Below are 27,571 nucleotides of genomic sequence, written 5' to 3'. Positions count from 1 at the left end.
TTTTTGGTGAACTATCCCTTTAAGGGTACCACCCCAGTGACAGAAAAGGTACAATTTTAACCTTTGTAGATATATGAAGAATTGTAAAATATACAGCAGATGTGTAAATAAACAATGACCTCATGAACTGTACAGTATATGAAGAGTTGAATAGACAATATAGTCAGAGCAATTACACTTTTATTAAGTCTTATAATATTTTAGGATTTGCCCAAGTGAACAAATAAAAAGTCATTAGTATGAAATAACACAGTTCATCTCATCAGACAGATCCTCTTCGAAGCGTCTGAACGGCTGTCCCGTCTTTCCTCGACTCAGCAGGTCAGTTGCAGCATTTTCCATTTCATCAATGGTCATGTGACAGGCATCGGCAATTTCTCGTTTTGCAAAGTCAACAAATTTGGGGTCTTTGGCATAGAGACCCAAACCTTCAGATATAAGGATCTAAGAGGTAAATAAAGTAACACATTATTAAAGACACTGTCATTTTTTTTATTCAATAAAAATGTATAATTTGTTCATATTTTTGTTTACACTTTACAATAATAATTTTGTTTGTTAACATAAACTAATAATGAACAATAGTGGCCTGTCAAGTTTGATTTCAATCATCTTTGACATGACCATACTCAGTCAATATTAAAGATATCAAGGCTATAGTATACTTTACATTATAATTTTCTGTAAAGATTAAATATATATATGATTTTTTATTTAATGCACTATTCATAATTCATATTTACCGACTCAACAAGGCTGTCTGCACTTCCTTTCTCTGAGTATCCAGGGCTGTGTTGGGTGGGCACTCGTAGTGTTGTGTACGCCCGAGGCTGCTGAGCCACGCCTCCCGGTCCACCCGTAAGCCACCCAGGGCGAGCCGATGCCGGCAAGGTGGCGCTTCCATTGCCGTCACCCCAAACTGTCTGAGTGCCCCCCGCCTCATCCACCAGAATAAGGGGGGCATAAAGGAGACGACCCCGTCTGGCCTGATTGTTTGCCCAGGAGGCTGAAGACACCTCAGATGAAATGCTGCTTCGTCGTGAGTCGTAACTGCTGTGTGTCTGTGGGAGCAACAGTTCTGGTGTTTAGACTTTTGTCTCTTTTGCTGAACTATTTATTATTAGCCACGATGTTTTATGTTAATAGTCAATTATTGTAAAAATCTGCTACCTGTGTGCGTGCTCTGCAGGGTGGGGAGTTTTGGTGGTAGGTGCCTGGGATGGGGAGATCCTCATTACTGCCCTGCCTTCTTAAACACTGTATGTTAAAATTTGGTCTTGAGCCTGATGTCAATAAGAGAGATCCAAAACAATTTGTTGAGTTCACTGACATGTTATTCACTTATCAGTTATTCATTCTGTTAATGTTTTCACAATTATATTTGATCTACAAAATAATATTAAACATTTAAGCAACCTTTAGAGTCCTACTTTGACTGACAGTTTGTGTAACAAAGGTCTGCTGGTAAAAGAAGAATCTGTGAATGTACCTGAAGGGGTTTGGGGAAGCATACGTCGCCGTGCTGGAAAACCATTACTGCTGTATCCATTACCATTATATCCATTAGCACAATAACCATCAATGCTGTAGCCGTTGCTTGAGCAACGGTTGCCAGGATAACCAGTCCCATTAACACTGTAACCATTGCCAGGGTACCCATTTCCATTATATCCACCAACATCTTGGTAATTGTTGATGTTATTTATCTGTACTGGTGACACACTTTCCCTGGTGCCATTGAGGGCTGCAGTTTGTGCTGGAGGGACCTCTGGATGCCACTGTCTGCTCAAACACATGGTTATAAATACTTTCACCTCCTTTTTACCTCCTTCCTCTATCTAAGACAAAACGCATCTGTCAATCACTGCTTTTGACTGACAGTTCTCCTCACCTTTCATGTGATGCAACACTTTGAGTGTCCTCCTTGCTGGTACTGCTTTCCTGTGCAGGATGTGGTGTCTCTAAAACTTCTCTTACTCCTGTGGCTCCTCCTGCTGTGACTCCTCCTCCTGCTGTGGCTCCTCCTCCTGATGTGGCTCCTCCTCCTGCTGTGGCTCCTCCTCCTGATGTGGCTCCTCCTCCTGCTGTGACTCCTCCTCCTGCTGTGACTTCTCCATTTTGCATTCCTCCAACCGGAGATGGAGGAGGAATATAGTTACTAGCTATGGATGTCCCATTCCTAAATAGTAGACATTATATGGAGATACAGTGAGAGTAAATGAGTATTCAATGAGAAATACAATGGTAAGTCCTCAATGTCATCCAATAAGATTTTGGAATTTGAAAACTAAAGCTACTTTGAAATGTATTTACAAAAATAACCATCATCTGCATTTTTAAAGGATTACTCCACTATCATAAAAAAATCCTGGTAATTTATGTCGTCCAAGATGTTTATGTCTTTATTTTTTCAGTCGAGCAAAATATTAATTTTTCTCTATATTGTGGACTTTAGTGGACCTGGAGTTTCAATGCAGCTTCAAAGGTCCCTAAACGATCCCAACCGAGGGATAAGGGTCTTATCTAGCAAAACGATCGTCATTTTTGCAAAAAATACAAAATATGTACTTTTTATCCACAACTTCTCGCCTTGCACTAGCCTTGTGATGCGCCAGTGTGACCTTACGTATTTACGTAATCACGTCGAAAGTTCACGCCGCTTCAGTGTTTACAAGTGTGGAAAAAGAGGACCGTTCTGACGTTGCTGTATGTGGAATGATACGAATTAATGTCTTTGTGTCAGTTTATTGTTTAAAATGGTCCGCAAGTGTGAGTTTCACAAATGTACGGTGTGACCTTTCAACCTGATTACGTAATACATAAGGTCATGCTCAAAAATGACGATCGTTCAATGTAGTTTAAAATTGCAGTTTCAATGCAGTTTCAAAGGGCTCTAAACGATCCCAACCGAGGCATAAGCGAAACATTTTTAATTTTCGCAAAAAAGTACTTTTAAAGTTCGACCTTACGTATTATGCAATCACATCGAAAGGTCACGCGTTACATATGTGAAACGCACTCTTGCGGACCATTTTAAACAATAAACTGACACAAATAATTTAATTAGTATAATTTCTCATAAAAAAAATTCAAACCGGTTCTCTTTCTCCACTAGAGCGGTAATTTCACATACGTCATGCGTGAACTTTTGATGTGATTGTGTAATACATAAGGTCACACTGGTGCCTCACAAGGCTAGTGCAAGAAAAAAGTTGTGGTCAAAAGTACTTTTTTTTGCAAAAATGACGATCGTTTCACTAGATTAGACCCTCATGGGCTCATTATAGGTGTACGTATATGTCCAAGACGTAGCCACGATGGCGTAGGATACGCATCGGTTTTCCTATATAGTTCTGCGTCGTCGTCAACATTCAAACACACATGCTGGTAAGCGGTGTAACCGCAGTAGCAGCGTGACTACCAATGAAGAAGCAGCTTGGCCACTTTAACCCACAAATGAAGAAGAAACAGCAACTTGTTGTCTATTATTTGAAAAGCCCAGCAGTGATGGAAGTAAATAAACAGCGACTTTTGTTGCAGTTTGAGTTAAATCACTCCTCAACTCGGCCCATCTTTGTTCTCACAGTCGCAAACAGAAATACCTATGACGCAGTTTTGTACCTGATGGGAGGGGTTCTAGTGGACCAATCACAGCGCTTGCAGTCCGCATAGAACTGATGCGCTGTTAAAAATTTGGTGAGGTGTAGTCAGGCTACACAGAGGCTACGGATAACCTACGGCAGGGATGGGCGACTTCGGTCCTGGAGGTTCGGTGTCCTGCAGAGTTTAGCTCCAACTTGCCTCAGCTCACATGCCTAAAAGTTTGTAATATGCCTAGCTTCAGGTGTGTTTAATTATGGTTGGAGCTAAACTCCAGGACCGATGTTGCCCATCCCTAACCTACGGCATAGACCTTACGCACGACTATAAATTGGACTTTATTCCTCGGTTGGGATGGTTTAGAGCCCTTTGAAGCTGCACTGAAAATGTAAACTGTTAAGGTCCAATAAAGTCCATTAAATGGAGAAAAATCCTGGAATGTTTTCCTAAAAAAAAAAAAAACGTAATTTCTTCTAGACTGAACACAGAAAGACATAAACATCTTGGATGACATGGGGATGAGTCTAATTTTTTTTCATGAAAGTGGAGTACTCCTTTTATGCGTATTACAGTTAAAGTTATTAAGCTCCACAAATATATTACAGATGTTAAAAACTAGAGCCATTTTAAAAGTGTATCATAAGAAACCATAAAAATGACAAAAGCAGCTTAAAGCTGCCTGAAGATCAAATGTTACACATGAGCAGCAAAGCATGCAAAAGTATTTGGACGTGTCACCTAAAGACCTATTCACAAATAAAGACTTTAAATCAAATGTTATTTCCACGGTATGTGGATTTGAATGGGGATTATAGTCAGTTTGAGTACTTACTATAATTACTGTGTATACAGTAAGTTGCATACAGTAAGTTTTAATTGTAAATGTAAAAAATATATTTTTATTTATATTTGTGACCCTGGAGCACAAAACCAGTCATGGGTATATTTGTAGCACTAGCCAACAATACATTGTATGGGTCAAACATTTTTATGCCAAAAATCATTAGGATATTAAAGTGTGTGTTGCAGGTTTTTTTTTTACGAATTTGTGCAACTTGCTTGTGTGTAATAACCATTTAAAGTGTTATCCATTGTATTTTATGTTGTTGGGTATCACAAAACCCGAAAAAGTATGAAAAAGTACAGCGGTTTGCAATGATTCTCCTTTCCCCCACAACGCACTGTATGACGTCACGCTGGGGAGAGAATTTACCAAAGCAGCCTTGAGAGCATTGAGAATGACTATAGAAAGACGAGTAAAGTACAGTTCTGATAGCGCAGATTATAGATAAATAGATAGATAGATAGATAGATAGACAGACAGACAGACAGACAGACAGACAGACAGATGGATAGGCTAGTATAGAGAGATAGGCAGACAGCCAGATAGCATAACGTTAGCATATCTTCGTGTAGAAAGTAAACAAACAATTAACATACTCGTGCATGCTGGCTTGAGGGGGTCCATGATCCTGCCTGAAATGGGTGTAACTTTATGCGATCTTCAGCACAAACGGTTTTGGCAGCATGTCTCTAATCCAGGAAGGTGAGTGAGGCACGTCACATCTGTTCGCGGGGACCAGCGACCCAAACGCACTCACTTTCTTACAGCCAGTAGCGGAATGGCAATCGAGAGAGTCGGGACTTTCCCGGTGGGTCGATCTGATAATAGTTATACATTTCGAGTTAACAACACCGTCTGGCGGCGTGATGTGCGTCCGGTTCCCGCAGCCCGCTGGTCAAAGTGCAGCCTCTCTGCTCAACAAAGTATATGAAAGTGCTCAACCTGTTCGGCAGGTCCAAACATGTACAGGATTTATAAAAATACGGTGATCAATGAGCGGTTCCTCCTCAAATGGCATAGTCTGGCGTGATGTAAAAAGCCGCCGAACGCCTGTTTATTACAGTATGTATGCGGTCGGATCCGAGTGTGCTGCTGACTGCTGCTGCGTATAAAATGATCGTGTGATTCGTTATAATCACATAAACAATATAACAAAGCATCCTTTTATTTCACAAAACAATATATTTGAGATATTATTTGATAGACTAGTAAGTGTGGATAAAGGATGTTTAAAAATCTCTAGCCTGGTGGTCAGGACATGAATGGATCAAATCAGCAGATTTGCGAAGTTTTATTTATCTCCACAGATATCATAAATAATAATTAGCATGGTATCTTTGCAGTATAACACATTATATATTTCCTACGATGTATATATGATTTCCAAATTGTATACGCAAGTATTAAACAGCAATAAATGTCTCATCTATCTCTATGGCTCTGGCTGAGTCTTTCTCCACTTCTCCCCAGCGTGACGTCATCGCAGAATTGCGTTAAAAAACCGTTAATACCAAAAACGTAAAAAAAAGTGTTCTTTAAGACCATTTTTGAGACATTTTAAAAATTATACACATATCTTGAGTGATTTATGTACCCATTAATCGACAGTGGTGCTTAACCTGCAACACGCCCTTTAAGTAAAGATATTTTGTACATTCCCTACTGTAAATATATAAAAAATGTATTTATCATTAGTAAAATGTGTTGCTAAGGACTTCATTTGGACAACTTTAAAGGCGATTTTCAAATAGTTGTATCTCTGCCAAATATTGTCCTATCCTAACAAACCATACATAAATACATTTTTGATCAACTTTCTGATGTCTAAAATTATGTAAACATCTCAACAACAAAAAATTGTGGTACAGGGTCACATTTGTCTTGGTTGTACCTTGCATCAAAGTAAATAAAATCTCTCTTTGTTGCATGGAAGCAAATTAATAACTAAAGCACCATTTGATCTGTTCTGTTCATAGCTGAAGTGAAAAATCACAAGATATGATTCATATTATTTTTGCTGATTCAGTCTTGGTGTGAATAGGTCATATGATGTCAACTGTTTGATATATTTAAATCTAATCTTTATATTTCACTAAAAAGCATGAGATCTAAACAGCATGGCTTCAAGCTTGCCAAGCATTGCAGGCTAAACCTGACTAATTCTGGCTAAACCTATGTCCAGATAGAGATGTTTGCAGTATTTTAAATGTCACTGAGGCATAAAAAGAAAGCTCTTAAAGCTGCAATGTGATCTGCTAACAATAACAAATCTACAAAAAATGAAAAGTAAAATGATGCTTTCTTGATCTAAATGTATGATTAAGTAACTCAAAGCACCAGATTCCAAGCCGATTCTAATGTTGCACGTTAGCTTCTAATGTTAGCAGCTTCTGTTTGTATCGTATCTTTGTGTACTCCTTGCCTTGGTTTGGTATTCAGTATCCACAATGTGTTGAGTTTTTTGTGACTGGATGCCCACCTTTTGGGCAGGGGAGATAACCTCTGAGGCGGTTCAACTATCACACCATTGTGCGACAACCGTGAAACCGGCCGGGAATCCACCAGAGCCTCCTCCAGCATAAAGTCCCTGCTGGATATTTTATGAGAAAGCTCAATGCTCACTGTGGTCTCATCCAGATTGGGGGGCAGAGGGGTGCATCTGGGCGTGGACATGGCTGGTGTGGGAGGAGCGTCGCTAAAAACGCTGTCACTCTGTGGTTGTCAGGGGAAACTGAATTAAATGTAGTTACAGTGAAGTACTAATAATATTATCATCACCATTATATTACTGTGCAAACCCAGATAAAGCATTTTTTTTGTGATTAACTGTTACCTAAATAAAATCAGATAGAACATTGTGTGAAAAAACATAATCTTGATATCTTTAATATTGACTGAGTAAGATCATGTCAAAGATTAAATGCAATGTAAAATCAGTCTGGATTTCACGGACAATGTCACATTGATTTAACTATTGATTTTTACTAGTCTTGTTGTATTGGTTAGATGTTGGTGTTCTCACCCTAAAGAACTCTTCATCCTCCATCATTTCCCCCTCCAGACCCTCCTCCTCCTCCATTGCCATGGCCAGTCGCATCTCTGGGGCCAAATCCTGTAGTGTACGTAGCCCAGCCTGAACCAAACATGACAAGGAGCTGTGATTCGGCAGTGCTTACTGTTTAGTGTAATGACATACTGAAAACTCATTAAATAAGTCTTCACCTGGAGAGAGGCTGACTTGTCTTTGCCTTTCTTCTTCCTCTCCTTTTCCTTTCGCTTACGAAACTTTTTGAAGTAGTCTTGAATCAGGAAACTGGCATAGAACTTTCCAGCGGTCACCTCGTTCCCTGAAACACAAAGCGACCCAAACAGATCCATATAAGAAGGAAAAGTTATGCTGTCGAGTGATCTTATCCTGTTTTAAACCTAGAATATTCTTCAACCCAGTGGTTCTCACTTTTCGCCATTGCACCACACACAAATAAAATTCACAAGTTTAATAATTGAATTAAACAAAACATATTAACCCTCAAATGGTCCTCGTTTCCTGTTTACACTACTGACCCTAAGGGTCTATGTGACCCCAAAATTGAAAGCATAATTGTAAGAAAAATATAAATTTTCAATAATACAAATAATATATATTTTTTTAACTTCTCATCTATACAATAAAGCTGTGTTTGAGAGATTTGTTGTACTTTTGTACCCACTGACCACAAAAAATTCTCAACTACACCATTAGCTTGCATGTGAAATATACACAATATATTACTTAAATGATTATCGAAATTTAATTTAAATTGTTACTGGATATTGATCTAGGTGTTAGGTGTAGAATTCCACCTTTTGCTGGTTAGAGATAAACCTAAAGGAAATACCGTTTAAGAAAGAAATAGCTTTGGTCAGCAGAGGGCCATAGAAAGCCATTCATTTTACTGGATATGGGCAACTGCTCACATCACTACTTTAGTGATACATTTTGTGAATTTATGTATAAATAAACATTAGAAAGGACATATTATTTCAAAAAGTCAAGTTTTTCCTGTTGTTTCTGTACCTGCGGGGGGAGGTAAGACTTCATCTAGGAGTTTGGGTTTAGTGCGCTTCCAGATCTTTTTAATAATGGCTCGCAGCTCCTCATTCTGCTTGTCCATAGGTCCTGTGATGAACAAACGTTTTGATAAAACACTACATTTATCAGCTTTAATAAATGCTTCATGTTTCATGCAGTGCTCGTCATAAAATGTATAAAACACCCATAGAGTCTGTGTGTCCATGTGTTTGTGTGTGTACAGTGTGTGTATGCAATAACCATCGGTTTTGATCTTGAGTGAAGTTCTGACGAGAGCAAACAAGGTGGCATTGAAGGTCACGGTGCCGTCCGGATGAAGAGGCACATTCATAGACACCAACCTCTGCAGACGAGAAAGAGAGACTAAATGAAGGCGGGAGAAATTAAATAGGTTTCAAATGTGATGTGTGGAGGGAGAGATGCAGGATTTAGTCATTAAGAATGATTAAGTCAATCAAACCCTAATAAGTTGACTGAACTCATTTGATTGAGTAAACTCATTCAATTCAATTAAGTAATGGGTCTCCCAAACACGTATATATATATATTTAAGTTTACTTAACTTGATGGCCATATAGACTGAACTTAAACTGTTAAGTTCACCACACTTGGAGCTTGTACAGTGCACTTAAACAATAAGTTTACATGGTGTTCATAACTTTTATATAACAGGGTGTAATGAAAGGTATTTAGGACTGACTCTATTGGGTCCTTTTAGGTGGGTCTGTTATTACTTGGTTTGTTCACATATACACACTGAACTGCTCCGAGAGCTTTTGGAGGGCCTCAAACGCACACTTAGATGAGTTTATAGGCGCCGGTCCTGTGGACCGCAAGATATGCTCAATTAATTTTAATTAAAAACGCTTTTGATATATCTATAATGGTCTGATAAATAAGCTGTTTTCTGAGGACCCACTGGCGTAAAACAAAAATGAGTTTATAGTTGGCTCATGTGGTCACCCTATTATGGCCCACTCCTGATAAGTACTGTACAGTACTCACTATTGATGAAGAAACTAAATGTTCTTGCATAGTTTAACAGTTTGGGTTAGACATTTGTTTATATAACCACAAATAATAGTAATGCATTACCAGTGATCACACTTACCCTGCAGGCTACCCGATGAGGACAGAGTTTTCCAAAGCCGAGCGGAGGCTGAATTCTGCGCAACATGGTGACCACATCCAAATGTTTTATCCTTCCCCTGCCAAAAAATATACACTATTTGTGACCCTGGACTAAAAAAACAGTCATACAGTAAGTCACACAGATATATTTGTAGCAACAGGCGACAATACACTGTATGGGTCAAAATTATCAGCAAAAATCTTTAGGATATTAAGCAAAGATGATGTTCCATGAAGATATTTTGTAAATTTCCTCCTGTAATTTTTTGAGTGGATGTAGTTGCTAAGAACTTTATTTGGACAACTTTAAAGATAATTTTCCATATAATGTGTAACAATAAGAGGTAGTAATATTAATATGGTTTAGTGTCTATTATTATTATTATTTATTTATTTATCTTTTTTTTATTATTAATTGCCTCAGATAATGTTTTTTGTGGTGTAAAAGAAAAAAATAAAGTTAATTTAAATAAAAAAAAATAAAGATAATTTTCTCTATCCTAAAAAAACGTAAATTTATTAAATTTTCAGATGATGTATAAATCTCAATAAAAAAGACCCTTATGACTGATTTTGCTGTCCATGGTCACATTTATAAACCTGATATACTCATACTTGTCAGGACTCTGCCTTGAAGTCTTGTTTAATTTGTATTATGTCATGGTGGCAGAGTTCTGGCAGTCCCTGGCCTTGTGTGGAGGTTCATGCCTTGTTTTTGTGTTTGGCATGTACCTCCGGTGTCTTGTCATTTGTCCCCGCTCCCTCGTTCTCCTGCTTATTGTTAATTATTACTTATTCCCATCACCTGTTCCCGCTCGTTATCTTGTTTGGTTTTTTCTATTTAATGTCAGTGTTTCTTGTGTTCTGTGCAGGTTCATTGTGTTGTGCTGTGTTCTGTACCTTGTTGTACGTTCTAGTCAAGTCTTGCTAACTAGTAGAAGTGTAGTGTAGTGTTTCTTGTTTCATGTCCTGTACCCCCTCGTGGGTCTTTGTTTTGTTAGTGTTAAGTGTAAAAATAAAAGTGTTTTCTGTTTTCCCCGACATTGTCTGCATTTGGGTTCATCTGTCCTGCAAACCCTCACAATACTCATAAAATCACTGCTTACAATTTGTATGATTATGGAATTTGCAAAAAGTACACCTTTGCAGGTAAAAGTGCATATACGTACATCAAGGGTACATATTGGTACCAGATGTATGCATATTTGTACATATTAGGACCTTTTTGAAGGGTAGGCTACTGCCCCACTGACAGCTTAGGACCAGTTTTGGCCAGTTCTTCTCACAGTGTCTATAAATACAGATGTTTCAATAATCTAAAACCTGAGGACTACATACAGAATATGACCGTCATACTAAGCTGAACGTTTGCTTACGTGGCCTCCGGGTCATAATCTGACCAGACTCTTTTGAACTCATCCAGGTGATGCGTGCCAAGCACAGTCCAGTCTCTGGTCAGATACTCAAAGTTATCCATGATGACAGCGATGAACAAGTTAATGATCTGTAACACACAGATTAAATCAATCAATACTTCAAAACTCTTATGCTGCGTACACACCAAAGCAATCCATGGCGTTCCATGCTCTAGAGATTACACGTGGATTTAACTTTGTTTCATGCTAATTTTTCACTTGAGTTGAATATTTTCAACTAGCGCACATATGCTTTGAGGCGAATAGCATTTGTTTTTGCGGCAATCACGCCACCCAACTTGCGTCAGTTGCATCACCCCCGCGCGAGTTTGCATCCATTCACATCTTTGCATGGACTTAGTATGTAATCTACTCACACAAATCGTTGAATTTGTGTATATTATGTATATATATATATATATATATATATTTTTTTTTTTTGTGCATGCTGTATCTCTAACCAGAAAAGCACAGAGCGCGAAGAAACTGATGAAATAGAGGTAAGCCAGGTTGCTGCCACAGCTGAACTCTTCTCCCGGTTCAATGTCAGACTCTGGGTCACACCTGCGACCCGGCAGGGCCGCCAACATGATCTCCTGCCATTGTTCCCCTGTTGCGCATCTTGGTTTGACAAACACGGAAAAAAAATTAATTCCAACCAAGCAGCGACAAACATCCTTATATGATCTGATGCTGGTGTATACCGACCTGAAGAGCAGTAGTACAGCCATGAAAAACGTTTGGAAATTATTATTCCGATTGAGCTCCGTGTTGTCATCTATGGCTATCTTTCCAAATGTCTGGAAAAACAACAAAGACCTGGGTATAAAATGTTTTTAAACAATCAATCCCAGCAAAAAAACAAGAAAACAAACGCACCTGCATCCCAATCACACCATAGATGAAGAAGATCATAGCAATGAGCAGACCGACATATGGCAAAGCCTGACAGTCAGGAAGATATAAAACAAATTGATACAGAACCAAAGTTTGTTTTTCTGAAACTTTTGCGACTTTGTTTCATACCTGAAGAGATTTGATGAACGTCCAAAGCAGGGTTCGAATCCCCTCACCTTTACTGAGCAGCTTCACAAGACGCATAACTCGGAAAAGACGGAAAAATGTGATGGACACTTTGGCGCCCTCTCCTTCTTTTCCCTTTAAAGTGAAGAAAGAGGTAAACAGACCAAACATGAATGTGACCCTGGACCACAAAACCAGTTAAAAGTTGCACGGGTATATTTGTAACAATAGCCAACAATAAATTGTATGGGAAAAATCTTTAGGATATTAAGTAATCATTTGTCATATGTGTTGCTAAGGACTTCATTTGGACAACTTTAAAGGAAATTTTCTTAACATTTTGATTTCTTTGCACTCTCTTTTATTAATTTTTTCTCATTTATTATTTTTTTATTCAGATTTCAGATCAAAATTGACCTTTATGAGTGGTTTTGTGGTTCACATTAAGAAAATTCTGTGTTTATGTTTAAGACATGATTGGTTAAGTTAAAGGGACACTCCACTTTTTTGAAAATATGCTAATTTTCCAGCTCCCCTAGACTTAAACATTTGATTTTTACTGTTTTGTAATCCATTCAGCTGATCTCCGGGTCTGGCATACCATTTTTAGCATATCATAGCATAATTAATTGAATCTGATTCGACTATTAGCATCGTGCTAAAAAATAACCAAAGAGTTTCAATATTTTTCTTATTTTGGCTCTTCTGTACTGTAGTTACATCGTGTATTGTAGAAAATTAAAAGTTGCAATTTTCCAGGCAGATATGGCTTGGCCTGCTATTGAAAATTACCAAGGGGACTATTTTCGGGCAGTGCCTAATATCACTATGCCTCATAGAGCCATGTTACGGCAGCAAAGTCCTTGATTATTACAACCGAATAAGAGTACTGTTCCTAGCCAAATCTGCCTTGAAAATTGCAACTTTTAATTTTCTGTCAGTCTTAGTACACGATGTAACTACAGAAGAGTCAAGTTTTAAATAGGAAAAATATCCAAACTCTTTTAGCGCGATGCTAATGGTCTAATCTGATTCAATGGATTGTGCTAAGCTATGTTAAAAGTTTCTAGCGCCAGACCCGGAGATCAGCTGAATGGATTTTAAAACGGTAAAAATATGTTTAACTCTAGGGGAGCTGGAAAATGAGCATATTTTCAAAAAAGGGGAGTGTCCTTTTAAATAAAACCAGCTGGTGGTTTTGTCCATATTTTCCCCAACGATGAGTTGAAAACAACCATGCATTTTTTTAAGTGAAAAGGATGGCAGCCTTATTTAAGGGATTTAACATTTTCCTTATCTTCTTACCTCACCATGTCCTCCTCCACCCTGAAAAAGTGACAGGCAGTTTCAATTCCACAAAGAGAAATAAAAATTCAGGCAGATGTGAGATAAGATTGACGTTATACTGTAAGAAGATTGATTGTTTCAGATGTAACAAGCATGAAAATCTCTTACAGATTAACGTTACTTACACTGAACTCTGCGATCATGATGTCCACCAAACTTCCCACAACTATTAATGCATCAAAAGAGTTCCAGGCATCTATAAAATAGTGCTGTGCAAAGCAAAGAAAGTAGAAAGAGAGAGAGATGTAAAAAACAAAGAGATCTGAAGCAGAGTAAAATGTGAACAGAAAGTGTCCAACAGTTCTCACGTAAGGTCTCAAAGCGAGAAGTTTGATGATCATCTCAACAGTGAAGAGTGTGGTGAAGATCATGTTCAAGATGTCCATCACAAAGTTAAAGAGCTTTGACTGCTCATAATGCTGTGGGGTCACAGAAACACATTACTGAATGTGTGAGAATAATTAAGGATTTAGATTTTTGAGCTGTTCCTTTGAGATTAGGAATGCATCACTTATACATGTGAGTGTTTACCTGTACAGCCAATGTGAGCGTGTTTAGCAGAATGAGAACAAACATGATGTACTCGAACTGAGATGAATTGACGATCTTCCAGAATTTTAGCTGTGAGGGGTTTTTGGGTATGTAAATCTTTATTGGTTGAGCTTTCAATGCATAATATACACACTGCCTCTGTGAGCAGAGAGAGAGAGAGAGAGAGAGAGAGAGAGAGAGAGAGAGAGAGAGAGAGAGAGAGAGAGATAAAACAGAGACAGAGATACTGTGAAACAATAGAATTGAAGTGACGTAATAATACTGACACTTATGATCCCCTAGTAAAATTCATCACATGTTGAGAAGATACCTATTGAGATGACCTTACCTGGTTTTTGTTTAGTTCACAGTTTTTGAACTCAGCCTCTCCTTGTTCACGAAAGGTGATGATGACAAAACCCACGAAGATATTCATCATAAAGAAAGCGATGATGATGATGTAGATGATGAAGAAGATGGAAATCTCTACACGGTAGTTGTAGATGGGCCCTCTGTTCTCAGCATTAGCATCAATGGCTTTGTACAAGAGCCTGTGAAATACAAAACAAATAAATTGTGTAAAAAAAGTTTGCATTAGTTAAAAAAATTTCATTTGCAGTCCTCATTACGATACGTGTAAATAACATCAGAATAAAAAACATTTATTATGTGTAAATATGAGAAATTGTAGCCTGTAGATGATGTCTATTTCTTTCAATTTCAATTATTGACAGATATGCAAATTTTTCATTTAAACTACGTATATTCATTTTCGTCTCTTTACATTTCTTATTTTATTTCTTAGTTGAGTTTATTACATGAATTTGTGTCTCTGGGTTGTGTGTCCACTTATATAAAGTAATGATCTATTAAATGTCATACACTGTCAGAAAAGGTTAAAAAATGTTCCCTACAGTAGCTATATCTGGGACGGTACCCTTTCAAAAAGTATACAAATTAATACAAAATGTATACATATCTGTACTTAAATGGTCCATATTAGGACCTGTTTAAAGGGTACTGCACAAGTGGTGCTTGGGACAATTTTTTGACTGTGTAATAATTTCATCATGATTTCAAGAAGTAAACTCTTCATAAACAAAGTCTCTTCTTCTATCATCTTTTTTTTGTCAGGATGTCTTAAAATTTAAACACATTATTTTTCCAACAATCATCAAACATGTTTTTATAAAATAACTAATGGAAAGTAAGTGGCTGTTTCTATTAAAGATTTGTGCAAAACTTTAGCGTTATTTATTCGACAAGAATCTATTGCGATATGACATTGTTCCCAATAACGACTAAAGCATTATTTTGTTGCAATAAGTCATTACAAAAAACTTGCAGACTGGTGGGTTTGACTTCATATGGCAGCAAGCAGACTAACATGCAGATGACATAAAAATACTGCGAGAGCGACTCGAAAGCATTCAATCGACTCCCGAATCGCGCTTGTGGTATTTTGATATCATGCGCTTCTCGGTTCTTGTGATGCCACAAGTCAAACACACACCTCTTCTGGCTTGTCCTCCAACCAAACATGTTGCATCATATTTAAAGAATGATCATGTGATTTTTACGCACGTAAAAGCAAAAAAAAAACATTGCCGTTTCCATTGCAGTTTTGCGATGTATTCCTATTTCGAAGTGTTTGAAAAACCACCTCACCCGAGTGTAAAAACTATTTTGCAATATATGGGAGTTTATGTGAAATTGTCGTGTTTCCATTAGACACATTTTTTATTCACTATTTCAATGTGCTAAATTTGAAGGGTAATGGAAAGGCATCTACTGTGCTACCCCAAAATGTTTTGTTGCACTCACTGTGGCCATCCTTCAAAAGTAGAGACGGTGAAGAGAGCGAGCATTCCCATCAGCACGTTGTCAAAGTTAAAGTCACTGTTCTCCCAAACTCTCTCCCTTACCATTGGATGATTCATATCGCCATCTTTGAACACCACAAATGTTCCTCTGAAACAATCGCACACACATACAGTACAGTAAAGATCTCAAAACAGATAACTGAGGTGGTGTCATTTTCAATCCATGAGATACCAGTTAAACATCATACTTGCACTCATCAGGTGTGTGTTTCGCCTCATCTGTGCATCTGTAGAACCGGCCCTGCAAAAACAAACAATGGCAACATGTGACTCCTTGCTTTACTCATTATGTAAACGGGATGTTTGGATGTGACTGTTTGAAATCATCCCAAAACTCTAAGTGAGAAAAATGTTGAGCGAGAATTTGATTGTGCGAGTGATTTGAGTTTCAACTAAAAAATATTGAGGCTACCATGTGACATGTGATGTTTGGTGACTACAGTACTCTGTCAGTCAAGAGAAAAGTATACTTAATATAAAGTTCATGCTTTTAAGAGCCCCCCCCAAAAAACTCATTTATGATAATATGACATGATTTTTTTTATATATATATGGTTAATTACAAATAAGTGCTATAGAGAAAGATGCTCTTCAATAGCTACATGGTTTAAACAAAGGGAAGTAAACATATTTTGAATTTATGATGCCTGTTGCTGGTTTTCTGTTCCATAGCTCAATTGGTAGATCATTGCGTTAGAGGTCATGAGTTGGATCCCAACAAACTGATAAAATGTCTTCCTTGTAATGCACTCTAAGTTGCTTTGGATAATTTCCCAAATGCATAAAAATATACTACAATAAGGTCAGGAACATTTATTAGGAAACTACAATTAAAATGAACACTTACACTCGAATATGAGAGACTAATATTACCTTAAAAAGCTGCACACCAATACAGGCGAACATGAACTGCAGAAGAGTGGTGACTATGAGGATGTTGCCGATAGTGCGGATGGCCACAAACACACACTGAATCACGCTCTGAAGACACAAATAAACAACACTTGATGAAGGCTTATTGTATGTTTAAACATTCAACTAGAGATAATTATATGGATTTTAAGCCGATAGTTCACCCAGATATGAAAATTCAGTCATTATTTACTGCTCATTACATTTAGATTGACTGAAGATTATTTAAAATTTCCCAATTTGGTGTTCCACTGAAAAAATGACAACCTATGGACTTGGATATGCATATGCTTATGTGTTTAGTCGACAATTAATATTTATTGGGCCTGTTATTTTTAGCACTATGGCAGGAGTGGTTCGGGAAGGCAAGGTAAGCATGGAAATGCTTTATGGGATACCTTGAGTCCTTTAGCCCTGTTGATGGCTCGAAGAGGTCTGAGTACTCGTAACACTCTCAAAATCTTCACCACAGAAATGGCACTCGAGCTAAATAATAGATAGCAAATAATAATAAAAAAATAGCGAATGAATAAACAAATGGGGTGATGGATAGATGGATACTCACTGCAAGAAGAAAGATGTTAGAGACACACTGACAACCAGAAGGTCCAGAAGGTTGAAGGCGTTCCTGCAGAAGGAACCTTGATGAAGGAAAGCTCCATACACTGTCATCTGAACAAGACACAAGGCACATGACAATCAATATAAATGTTTAATGTTACATCACATGCGTAAACTCATTCCATTTAATCAGTCTGAGCAACCCACTGTCAAAGCACAGAACCACATACACTCTTAGAAAAAAGGTACAAAAGTTGTCACTGGGAATATGCTCCATTTTGGTATATGTACCTTTAAGGTGCACCTTTTAGGTACAAAAGTGTACTTTTTGAAAAGGTACCACCCCAGTGACAACTTTTGTAGCTCTGAAGATGCATTTCAATAAAAGTCAAAGGGGTGAGAAAATAGAAACTTCTAATGTGTGCATAAAAAACAGTGGTTTACCTTCAACATGATCTCAATAGTGAAGACAGTGGTGAAGACATAGTCAGCATAGCCCAGCATCTGTCATAGGAGAGCCAGAGAGGAAGAGTCTCTGATAAATGAGTGAATCCCATCTTATTTTCACCATACAATTAAAAGGAAACTATATTTTGCATAAGAAAATGATTTTTTTTGCAATTTTTGCATTTGTAAGAATTACTATAATTCTCAGTAGCCTTTGTAATGTGAAAATATTATTATTCTCAATGCTGTATTGTAATAAACCATGTGATATAACATGTAATAACCATATAGAAAAATAATGTACAGTACAGTACTGTTAATACTGTTAATAATGTAAATAGTGTACTGCATTACAAAAGGAATGCTTTATTGAAAATAATGTCATACTGCAATAAATCATAATCATCTTTTATCAAAATATAATTTCTCAATTTGAAGTCAATAAAATTGAGAAAAATCCTGGAATGTTTACCTCAAAATCCTTAATTTCTTCTCAACTGAACAAAGAAATACATCTTGGCTGACATGGGGGTGAGTAAATTATCAGGATTTTTGTGTTATGAAAATGGAGTATTACTTTAAAGCTTAGTTTAGTCTGTCACAACACTATATGGTGGTTTCCCTGGAGAGGGATTAGACTATGAGACCCCTATAATATCTGCACAAACACTGGACCTCTAGTCTGGATTTACTTCTCTAGTGGTTCATAAACTTACAACATTCCTGACAGAATGAGTTTTGATTGGATCTTCAGCAGCCAGTGAAAAACTACTAAATATGATGAAGATGAGGATGAAGTTGGTGAAGTAAGGATGATGAATGAGGTTGTGGCAGGCAACTCTGAGACTAAGTGAATATTTAGAAGGTCAAAAATAAGAAAAAATATAATTATTAACATTCATTATTTGTCATTTCCTCTGTAACTTATTGTTAAGGTACCAGTTTTTCTTTCCAAGGATGAAGAAGGAACTTCCGTCAGGAATAGGAACAATTTTCTCTTTGGGTTGAAAACTTTCGACTTTCATGGGTGTACCAATACCTTTAAGAACATGTAAGAATTAATGTAATCATTTCATGTATCTGTTGTATCAGTTTTAATAGAAAGTATCAGGCGGGACAGGATTTACCTTCAAGCCCTTCGATTGCTCTCAGCTCTTCATTCTCCTCCCAGTCATCCCCCTCATTCTGAATGAATTAGGAAGAAGAAAGAAATATGAAAATAATACAATTAAGTCTTTTTATAGAATATCTAAAAAAGTAGTCAGGACATTAATTGGGACACAGAGGGAGAGAGACACAGAGAGTGTGTGTGTTCCTACTCCAGCATCATCATCCTCTCGTTCTTCATCCTCTTCCCATTCCTCATCCTCTTCTTTTTTCTCCCTATAAAACAGAACAGATTGAGATCTAAACCCATGATAACACAGATGCACACATTCTGCGTCTATTTATTGCATATATGTGAACTGGGATGTGCCATACTCTTTTTTCTTTTTGCCACCATCTCCGGCTAAGTTATCCACAGCGATAGCCAAAAAGACATTCAGCAAGATGTCTGGATGTCAGAGTTAAGTTTTAGATGAAACTCAAAATATAAGAGAAGCAATTTGATCAATTGTACAGATAGCATACACGTTTGATTCAACTGTTGCATGTGCAATTCAAAGGATACAATTACCACAGACGAAAAGGATGACAAAATAAATACAGACGATCATATTGGGAAACACAGGTCCACCGTATGCCATTATGCCATCGTACATGACAGAGTTCCAGTCCTCTCCTGTTAGAATCTATGTAGAAAAGATTACTTGTCTATCGGGTTTGTAAATGTGAATTTGAGGAAATTAACCATACCCTCACTCCAAAATATCCTTTATTCTGGGTTATTTCCAACCTATGATTGAGTCAACCCAGCATTTTGGGTGGAATCAACCCAACATAGGTTAAATTATAACCCAGGATGTGGGTTTTTACATTTTTGACCCAACCATATGCTGTAAAATAACCAAGCATTTTGTAAAGTGCATGTTTCAAGGCTTTGTATGTAAAAAATAAACGATAGCTAAGAGGTGACCTGGAAACAGGTGAGCAGGGCAGATGGAAAAGTGTCAAAGGTGCTTCTTTTCATTTGAGTCTCATCAAAGTTGAACTTCCCGCCGAACAGCTGCATGCCCAACAAAGCGAAGATGATGAGGAAGAGGAAGAGCAGCAATAATAGGGAACAGATGGCCTTCATTGAGTTTAGCAAAGAGCCCACCAGGTCTGAGAGAGCAGCCCAGTGTCTAAAAGAGAGAAGTAAACAAAGCCAGCACCTTCAATATGTCTTATTACTGTACATTATGACAGAAGTTTCCTATAAGATTTGTTTAAATCATACAGCCAATATTTGACATTGGGGGGAATATCATTAGAACGCATTGAAATACTGAACACAAAAGTGGCACTGCTGTTTAGTAAACTGGCACCAAGATGGGCAGAATCACCGTGTGACTTTGAAGATACGGAGCAGACGGACGCAGCGCAGCACAGAGATTCCGATGGGCGGGATCACGTCCATCTCCACCAATACCGTCTCCAGAATCCCACCGCACACCACGAAGCAGTCGAAGCGGTTGAAGAGCGCCATGAAGTAGATCTGAAAGCCGAAGCTGTAGATCTTCATCAGCATCTCCAGCGTGAAGAGAGCCAGTAAGATCTTATTTGCTCTTTCTGGGGTTTTAAAGAAGATGGGGTCAATTTGTAGCATTGAATGCAAACACTGGCTGACCCTTCAGTCACTCACCCTGTATGTCAGTAAGCCACTGGGGCTGGCTGTAGTGTTCAGAGGCGCTGGCAGCGGTGTTGAGGAACACCAGCAGAAGGACCAACCAGTAAAAATTGGTGGATTTGACGGCAACACGGCAGTTCTTCCTAATGACCAGATTCAAGTGATACAGCTGCTCGCTGGGAGGAGAAGAGAGAAATCAATGGCTAATATATACAGTAAATGAGCTTATGATTACAATATGTGCCTGTTGCTCAGTTGACAAAATGTTGTGTTAGCAATTGTGTCAAATATGGTTAATTTCTGATACAGTTTTGTTGAAGCAAAGCCAAATCACAAATTCACTGGTTTCAAAAGTATTCACATTCATTACTTAGGTAGAGATATATGCACTAGGGTTTAAAAAAACAGTATAAGGGGTTGTGTACACCAAAACTTTTACGCCCGCGGCCGGCGCATGTTTTCAATTGTTTCCAATGGAAGCTCGGCGTTTTTCAAATAAGCCAGCAGCTAGCGGGTTTTTTCCGCGCTCAAAACCGGCGCTCGGCGGTTTTTCCGCGCTCGGCGCTGAGAGTCTAGAGTTGAAAGAGATTCAACTTTGGGAGAAAAGCTCCACTCGTCAATGTCAGTTCTCACACGGCCGCCCAATCACAGTGGAGGAGGGGCGGGACATTACCACAGCAACCAACCGGCTCGCAGCTGAAGTATCACAGCTACCGAAGCGCTCAGCTGAAGAAAGCTGGCACTCAGCTGAAAAACAGCTGGCATTCGGCGTCCTCAAGGCGTTTTCAGCCGCGTTTAAAAGTTTTGGTGTGTCCAGCCCCTAAGAGTATAAAAAATAATGTATGAAAAAAATTCCAAAAGCTTAGGATGTGCCACAGGGGCCTATTGTGCACTACCCCACCTGAAAATGTTTGAAAATGTAAGGAGTAGAAGTAAAAATTCAGCTGAAAAAGAAAGTATAAATACCCAAAATTTCTACCTTAAGTGACACTTTGTAGTTTTTCAACCTTTTCAACCATGGTGGCGTCATGGACCTACGGGTTCGATTCCCCTTTAAGGCAGTATTTTTTCATGTAAACTTTAAACAAGCGACCACCATTATAACTGGCTTGTAAACGTGAGCTACGCAATCTTTTGGCGTTTGAAAAAATAAAACCCATGAAATGATATTCATCTAACCTGCTGAAAGGCACACTTTGTGACCTTAAGACCTTTTCCTTTGCGACAGTGCTGCGGCGCTTGTGGCCTCTAGGGCGCTAGACGTAAAAAATACATGTCTAGCACCCCCTAGTGGCCAAAAAGTTCTGCGGTGTGCCTTTAAGTAAAGTACCAAAGTATTTGTACTTCTTTACTTGACACCTATGCACAAATGACATCTAGTCAACACCTCAATATGAAATAAAAAGCGAAAGAAGAAGTCCCAACATACTGACTTTTTGGGACTTTAGCTTATTGACCGTATCCCCCAGAGTTAGATAAGTCCATACATTCCCTTTTCATCTCTGTGCGTCCCGTAACTCTATGACGCACCCACCGCTAGCCTAGCCTAGCACAAAGACTGGAAGTAAATGGCTCCAGCTAGCATACTGCTCCCAATAAGTGACAAAATAGCGCAAACATTTTCGTACTTATATGCTGTGATTGTATAGTCACACCATGTGCAAATAACAAATTACAACATATAAATAGCAAAATGTTGGCATTATTTTGTCACTTATTGAGAGCAGTATGCTAGCTGGAGCCATTTACTTCCAGTCTTTGTGCTAGCGGTGGGTGCGTCAGACAAAGTTACAGCATGCACGGAGATGAAAAAGGTATGTATGGATCTGATCTAAATCTGGGGGATACAGTGAATAAGCTAAAGTCCCAAAAAGTTGGCGTGTCCCTTTAAAAATAGATCTGATTCCTGGGAATACAGTCTGAGACTGTAGTATCTTAAGGCGCATTAATGCTACAAAGTGCTAACAAACACATTTAGAAAAGCTTTGGGGTAAAATTATAAAGTCAGTGAGTGGCTGTGGGCAGGGCTTTGTTTTTTGTGATGTCACAATAACAAGATAATCATAACAGCATTTCAAATGAAACTGCTTTGGTTTAATAAGGATTAAAAAATGAGAGGGTAGATTTTTTTATTGTAGGGTTGTTGTGTTCACACATTTATGTCCAAACACCTTGTAAAAGTGGATTTTGCATAATATGTGCCCTTGAAAGATCTATGAGGGTTTCTCAACCAAAAACACTTACCAAAAACTTATAGCCATCAGCCTTGCCCTGAAATGAATAAGAGAGGTACAATTTAGTCTGAGCTCAGATTTATAAAACTTCTATAAGAAACAGAAATACAAATTCAGCTTGCATTATGGATGCGCAGCAGCCGTTGTCATCATCTAGAAAGGCTTCAAACTCAGAGTCTGAATCTGATTCTGTAAGAAACCAAACAGATTTCATCCATAGAGCGTGTGTGCGTTAAAAAAAGTTACATGTTTGTGATTCATCTCAATACGCAATGCAACCAAAATCAGACCCAGAAATGATGCCATACCTCCGTCTTCACTGTGCTTATACCAGCCGTATTTCTTCATCATCTTTTTCTTGGCCACCACAGCACCTGCCATTAACCCAGCATAAAGGATGAATTAAAATGTTCTCCATCTGTTCAAAAATCAATGTGTGTATATAAATGTGCATCACGTTTATTTCCATCCTCGTCCATGTCTTCCGCTTCAATGAGCCAGTCCATGTAGCCGATCATGTCCTCCTCCATTTGCTGTTTCTCTTGAGCCTTCTGCAGTTCACCACGACACACGGCCTTCTCTCTCTCTTTAGAGAACTCACTGTGATGTGAACGAGACACAAATATTACAATGTAAACATGTACAGCAGTGATATTCAGTTTAGTTCCTGTTGGAAAGGAAAGTTGGAAACTTCTCTTCTATCGTTCCCCTATCTCTTTCTCCCCATGTATAAAGGAAGTATAGATCATATTAGTCAGTCACTCACCCGCTCAAGACACCCAACACAAGATTGAGGACAAAGAAGGAGCCGAAAATGACCAGGGACACAAAATAAATCCAAGGCAGCTCAAAACCAATGGCATCATTCATCTGATAGACAGCAGAAGACAAAAGGGAAAAAAATAAATGTGTATATTGTTAAGCAGGTATCATTCAAACACCTTTTATTGTTGCTTAGATTGGATCATATTGGTGTGACGTCATTCAAAGTATATATTAAGCTATTTTAAACAAGTGCCATTCACTATGACCCATTTGATGGGTGAAAGAAATCAAAACACTCACAAGTGAGAGGATAAAAAAGTAATAAGAGATAAGAGGTAATAAGAGAGGTTTATACCCAGTACAGCACATCTGTCCAGCCCTCCATAGTAATGCACTGGAATACAGTGAGCATGGCAAAGAAGATGTTGTCAAAGTTGGTGATGCCTCCATTAGGCCCCTCCCATCCTCCTCGGCACACTGTGCTATTCCCCACACAGAATCGCCCGTTACCCGCAAAAGCACACGGCGTTGGGTCGTCATCCACCATTAGGTCTTCAAACAAGAAAACAATCACTATCGGCATTTCTATTAGTCATACAAATTAACAGTATTAACCCAAACTGGGGGGGCTCGAGATGGTGCTCAGTTTTATGTATTTTATAAAATATATTAATTTATCATAAATTCTGTTCACTTAAATCTCCGATAAATAAGGCTACTAACCAACAGCAATACATTGTATCATTTAATATGTCTTTTATTGGGGGGGGCAAAGAGATGCACCCTTAACAAGGATGGACATGCTTGATGTTAAGTGCAAGATCTAAAAAAACATTATCCAAAAAATTCTTATTATTGGGTGAACTATTGCTTATAGAGTTACACTGACCAAAACAAAACAAGGCAGCATTGTATAAAGTTCATATGAATGTGTGTGCATGTGTATTCAACCAACCTGTCCCGACAATAAAGCAGGTCTTGTGCATCCTACCAATGAAGAGCTCCAACCCGATAATGGCATAAATGATAATAACAAACATGACCAGCAATCCGATGTGTAGCAGAGGAACCATAGCCTTCATGATGGAGTTCAACACAATCTGCAGACCTGCATACATCACAGCCTCAATCGCAATTATTATTTTCACCAAGTATGCATTGGAATTCTCAGGGAGCGTTACTTGGCACTTACTTGGCACACCGGACACCAGACGCAGGGGTCGCAGTACTCTGAAAGCTCTCAGGGCTTTCACATCAAGACCTCCTGGTTTACCTGCAGTGTGATGAGCATCTCCTGGTTTGTGATCTCCCATTTCAGCAATCACACTGAAAAGACTGCAGCATATACATACACAAACAAGCTGGTTTTAGTCTTGCACAAAGCAAGAGCTACATTCTTTAAAGGTGCTGTGTGTAGATTTTAGCGGCAACTAGTGGTGAGATTGCGAATTGCAACCAACGGCACAGTTCACAGGTCACCCCTCATTTTTAAAATGCATAGAGAAGCTACATTAGGTGCCACAGGACAAACATGTTGTCATCTGAAAAAAGGTAGTGACGAAGCACTCTGTAGAGCAGTTTGTCTGTTTAGGGCTACTGTAGAAACATGAAGGCGACTTTCATGTAAGGGGACCCGTGGTGTATGAAGATAAAAACGGCTCATTGTAAGGTAATAAAAACGATACAGCTCATTATGCACCACCGTTAAAATAGTTATGTATATTATAATGGCGTAATAGCACTTTTGGGAGTACTTCGACTCGCCTGAAAAGTCCGCTCCCCTTCTCACTCTCATAATGGGAGAGGGAGGGTGTTACTGCGCCGAGTTGAAGTACTCCCAAAAGTGCTATTACGCCATAAAATATAGTTCCTCTTTTAAATCCGCTTAGAAAGCGCTACGTTTTATTTTGTACCACCAAACTTGCTCGTATAACTACTCGTCTTAAATAGGAAAAACGTTAATGTGTTTGGTCACTTCTAACTTTATCTCTGAGTGGTACCATTGAATGAATGGGGCTAAGCTAAATGCTATTGAAGTGTAGCAGCGCGCTCCAGCGCTTACGTGCACGCACTAAGATGATAGAGGGATGTATCAACTCTTCTTAGTTAAGGTAATAACATAGTTTAATATTGAAAAAGAGTAGACTATTCCTTTAAAAGGTCCTTTATAAATTTACACACTGCACCTTTAACGTCAAACACTGGCACACATTTACTGGAAGAATCAGATCACATACCCAACAATAACGATGATAAAATCCAGCAAGTTCCAGCCGCTGCGGATGTAAGCGCTTGGGTGCATGACCAGACCGTATGCTAGAATCTTTGTGAACGTTTCAATGGTAAAAATCACAAGAAACACATACTCCACTTGTTCCTGGAAATAATTCAGATGATAGGTATAAAGAAATAAAGGGATGGGATGAAAATACGAATTAAAAAGTTAGTAAACATTGATTATTTTTTAAAAGCTGGTGATACTAATTTTCACACAATTTCTTTGTGTAGGCTATTTAAAGGGATAATTCACTTTAAAATGAAATTCTGTCATCATTTACTCGTCCTCACGTTTTTCTAAATCTGTATAATTTTTTTTTATTCCTGATGAACACAAAAGAAGATATTTTGAGAAATGATGGTAAACACACAGCATATAGTGACCATTGACTTCCAACAATATTTTGGAAGTATTGTGATAAAAGACTAAGAAAATATTTTGATAAATGATGGTAAGCACACAGTTGACGGTACCCATTAAATTCCATCATATTTTTTTATTCCTACTATGGAAGTCTATGGTCACTTACTGCTGTGCGTTTACCATCATTTCTCAAAATATCTTCTTTTGTTTTTCATCAGAAAAAAGAAATTCATACAGATTTAGAACAACATGAGGACAAGTAAATGATGACGGCATTTTCATTTTAAAGTGAACTATCCCTTTAAATGCGTTCCCAAAGGAAATGTTATTGCTCAGATGTTGTTTCATAAAAGCGTCAACTTAGTCTCAGATGTTTTTCTTAAAATTGCATGGGAGAAAAAAAGATGGAAACAATTGTTTAAATGTGCTAAGAGAATGGAGTTGTAAAATTGATGCAGATTTGGGTACAATTGATGATAAATGTTTAAGTTCATAATCTTCAATAATATTGACTTTTGATTGCAGTCTTGGCAAATCTGAGCTCAGTTTTTGAAATTGTTGAGATCTCTGAAACTCTAATGGAGAGATTTGTGAGATTTCTGGGGTTTTTTGTCTCATAAGAAATATATAAGAAAAGTTTAGGGTATCAATTTAATCTCACAGATTTTTATGAGAAATAAATGAAGTTTACACTGTAAAACATTTACTGTAGTTATGCAGCTGTTTGCGAGTAACTTACTGTAGATTTAAATGTTATTTGCTGGCAAAAGTTTGTTCAAAGATAAATGAACATTAAACATTAACAAGACTTTATCTTTACAAAATAAAACTATAAAATAATAGCCTCATGCAAAGCATTCTGGGAACAAAGGGATCCATATCAACCTTTTTCTGTTTTTCACTTCAGATTTTGGTTCACAGAATGCTTTGCATGAGGCTATTATTTTATAGTTTTATTCTGTAAAAATAAAGTCTTGTTAATGTTTTATATTCGTTTAACTGTGAACAAATAGCTGTATTTAACAAAGTATGGGAGGAGCATGGTCATGAAATCCAAACAATGAGCGCATAGAAATCTCTATATACAGTATGGCTGTACCTCACCTCTGTCCCATATTTGTCCTCCACCCCATGGTTTATGCTTTATTTCATATTTGATTAATGTGAACTTGCGAACTTTTTTTAACTGAATAAAATGTAAATACATCACAATTCAATAAAAGCCCAGAGGTTGAGGAGTGTCTAAAGTCTCACGTGCGCTTTCTCTTTAACCTGCTTTCCTCTATAACACACATTGTTAAGCTCATTAGCTTTCTGGCCTCTTGACACACTCAGTAAGAAGCTAAAGGCTGCAGGTGTTCTCAGGTAACCCACACATTAATACAAGCTTATGTT

The 27,571-nt window shown here is 38.0% G+C and overlaps 1 protein-coding gene across 1 annotated transcript; it reads right to left on the bottom strand.

Annotated features, from left to right (window-relative positions):
- Positions 1–25: 25 nt before the first annotated feature.
- On the bottom strand, positions 26–25,837 carry cacna1fa (calcium channel, voltage-dependent, L type, alpha 1F subunit a). Its single transcript, XM_065247842.2, has 45 exons — positions 25,773–25,837; positions 24,728–24,870; positions 24,491–24,643; positions 23,891–24,087; positions 23,537–23,640; positions 23,228–23,370; positions 23,079–23,144; positions 22,893–22,959; positions 22,781–22,807; positions 20,552–20,712; positions 20,253–20,478; positions 19,844–20,051; positions 19,439–19,559; positions 19,249–19,321; positions 19,086–19,149; positions 18,894–18,951; positions 18,706–18,805; positions 18,483–18,612; positions 17,764–17,823; positions 17,324–17,430; positions 17,157–17,244; positions 16,720–16,827; positions 16,035–16,087; positions 15,788–15,934; positions 14,313–14,514; positions 13,964–14,122; positions 13,741–13,851; positions 13,558–13,641; positions 13,391–13,411; positions 12,089–12,220; positions 11,942–12,007; positions 11,771–11,862; positions 11,524–11,683; positions 11,024–11,151; positions 9,628–9,724; positions 8,757–8,859; positions 8,502–8,603; positions 7,667–7,791; positions 7,467–7,577; positions 6,924–7,156; positions 1,892–2,179; positions 1,490–1,782; positions 1,171–1,283; positions 744–1,061; positions 26–444 (listed from the first exon to the last, which is right to left on the bottom strand). The coding sequence occupies exons 1-45, from the start codon at positions 25,835–25,837 to the stop codon at positions 235–237; spliced, it is 5,817 nt and encodes a 1,938-aa protein (XP_065103914.2). The 3' UTR covers positions 26–234.
- Positions 25,838–27,571: the final 1,734 nt, after the last annotated feature.

Source organism: Paramisgurnus dabryanus, chromosome 11 (genome assembly GCF_030506205.2).
Source record: "Paramisgurnus dabryanus chromosome 11, PD_genome_1.1, whole genome shotgun sequence".
NCBI classification, from domain to species: Eukaryota; Metazoa; Chordata; class Actinopteri; order Cypriniformes; family Cobitidae; genus Paramisgurnus; species Paramisgurnus dabryanus.
This window is presented reverse-complemented; position numbering and strand designations above follow the sequence as displayed.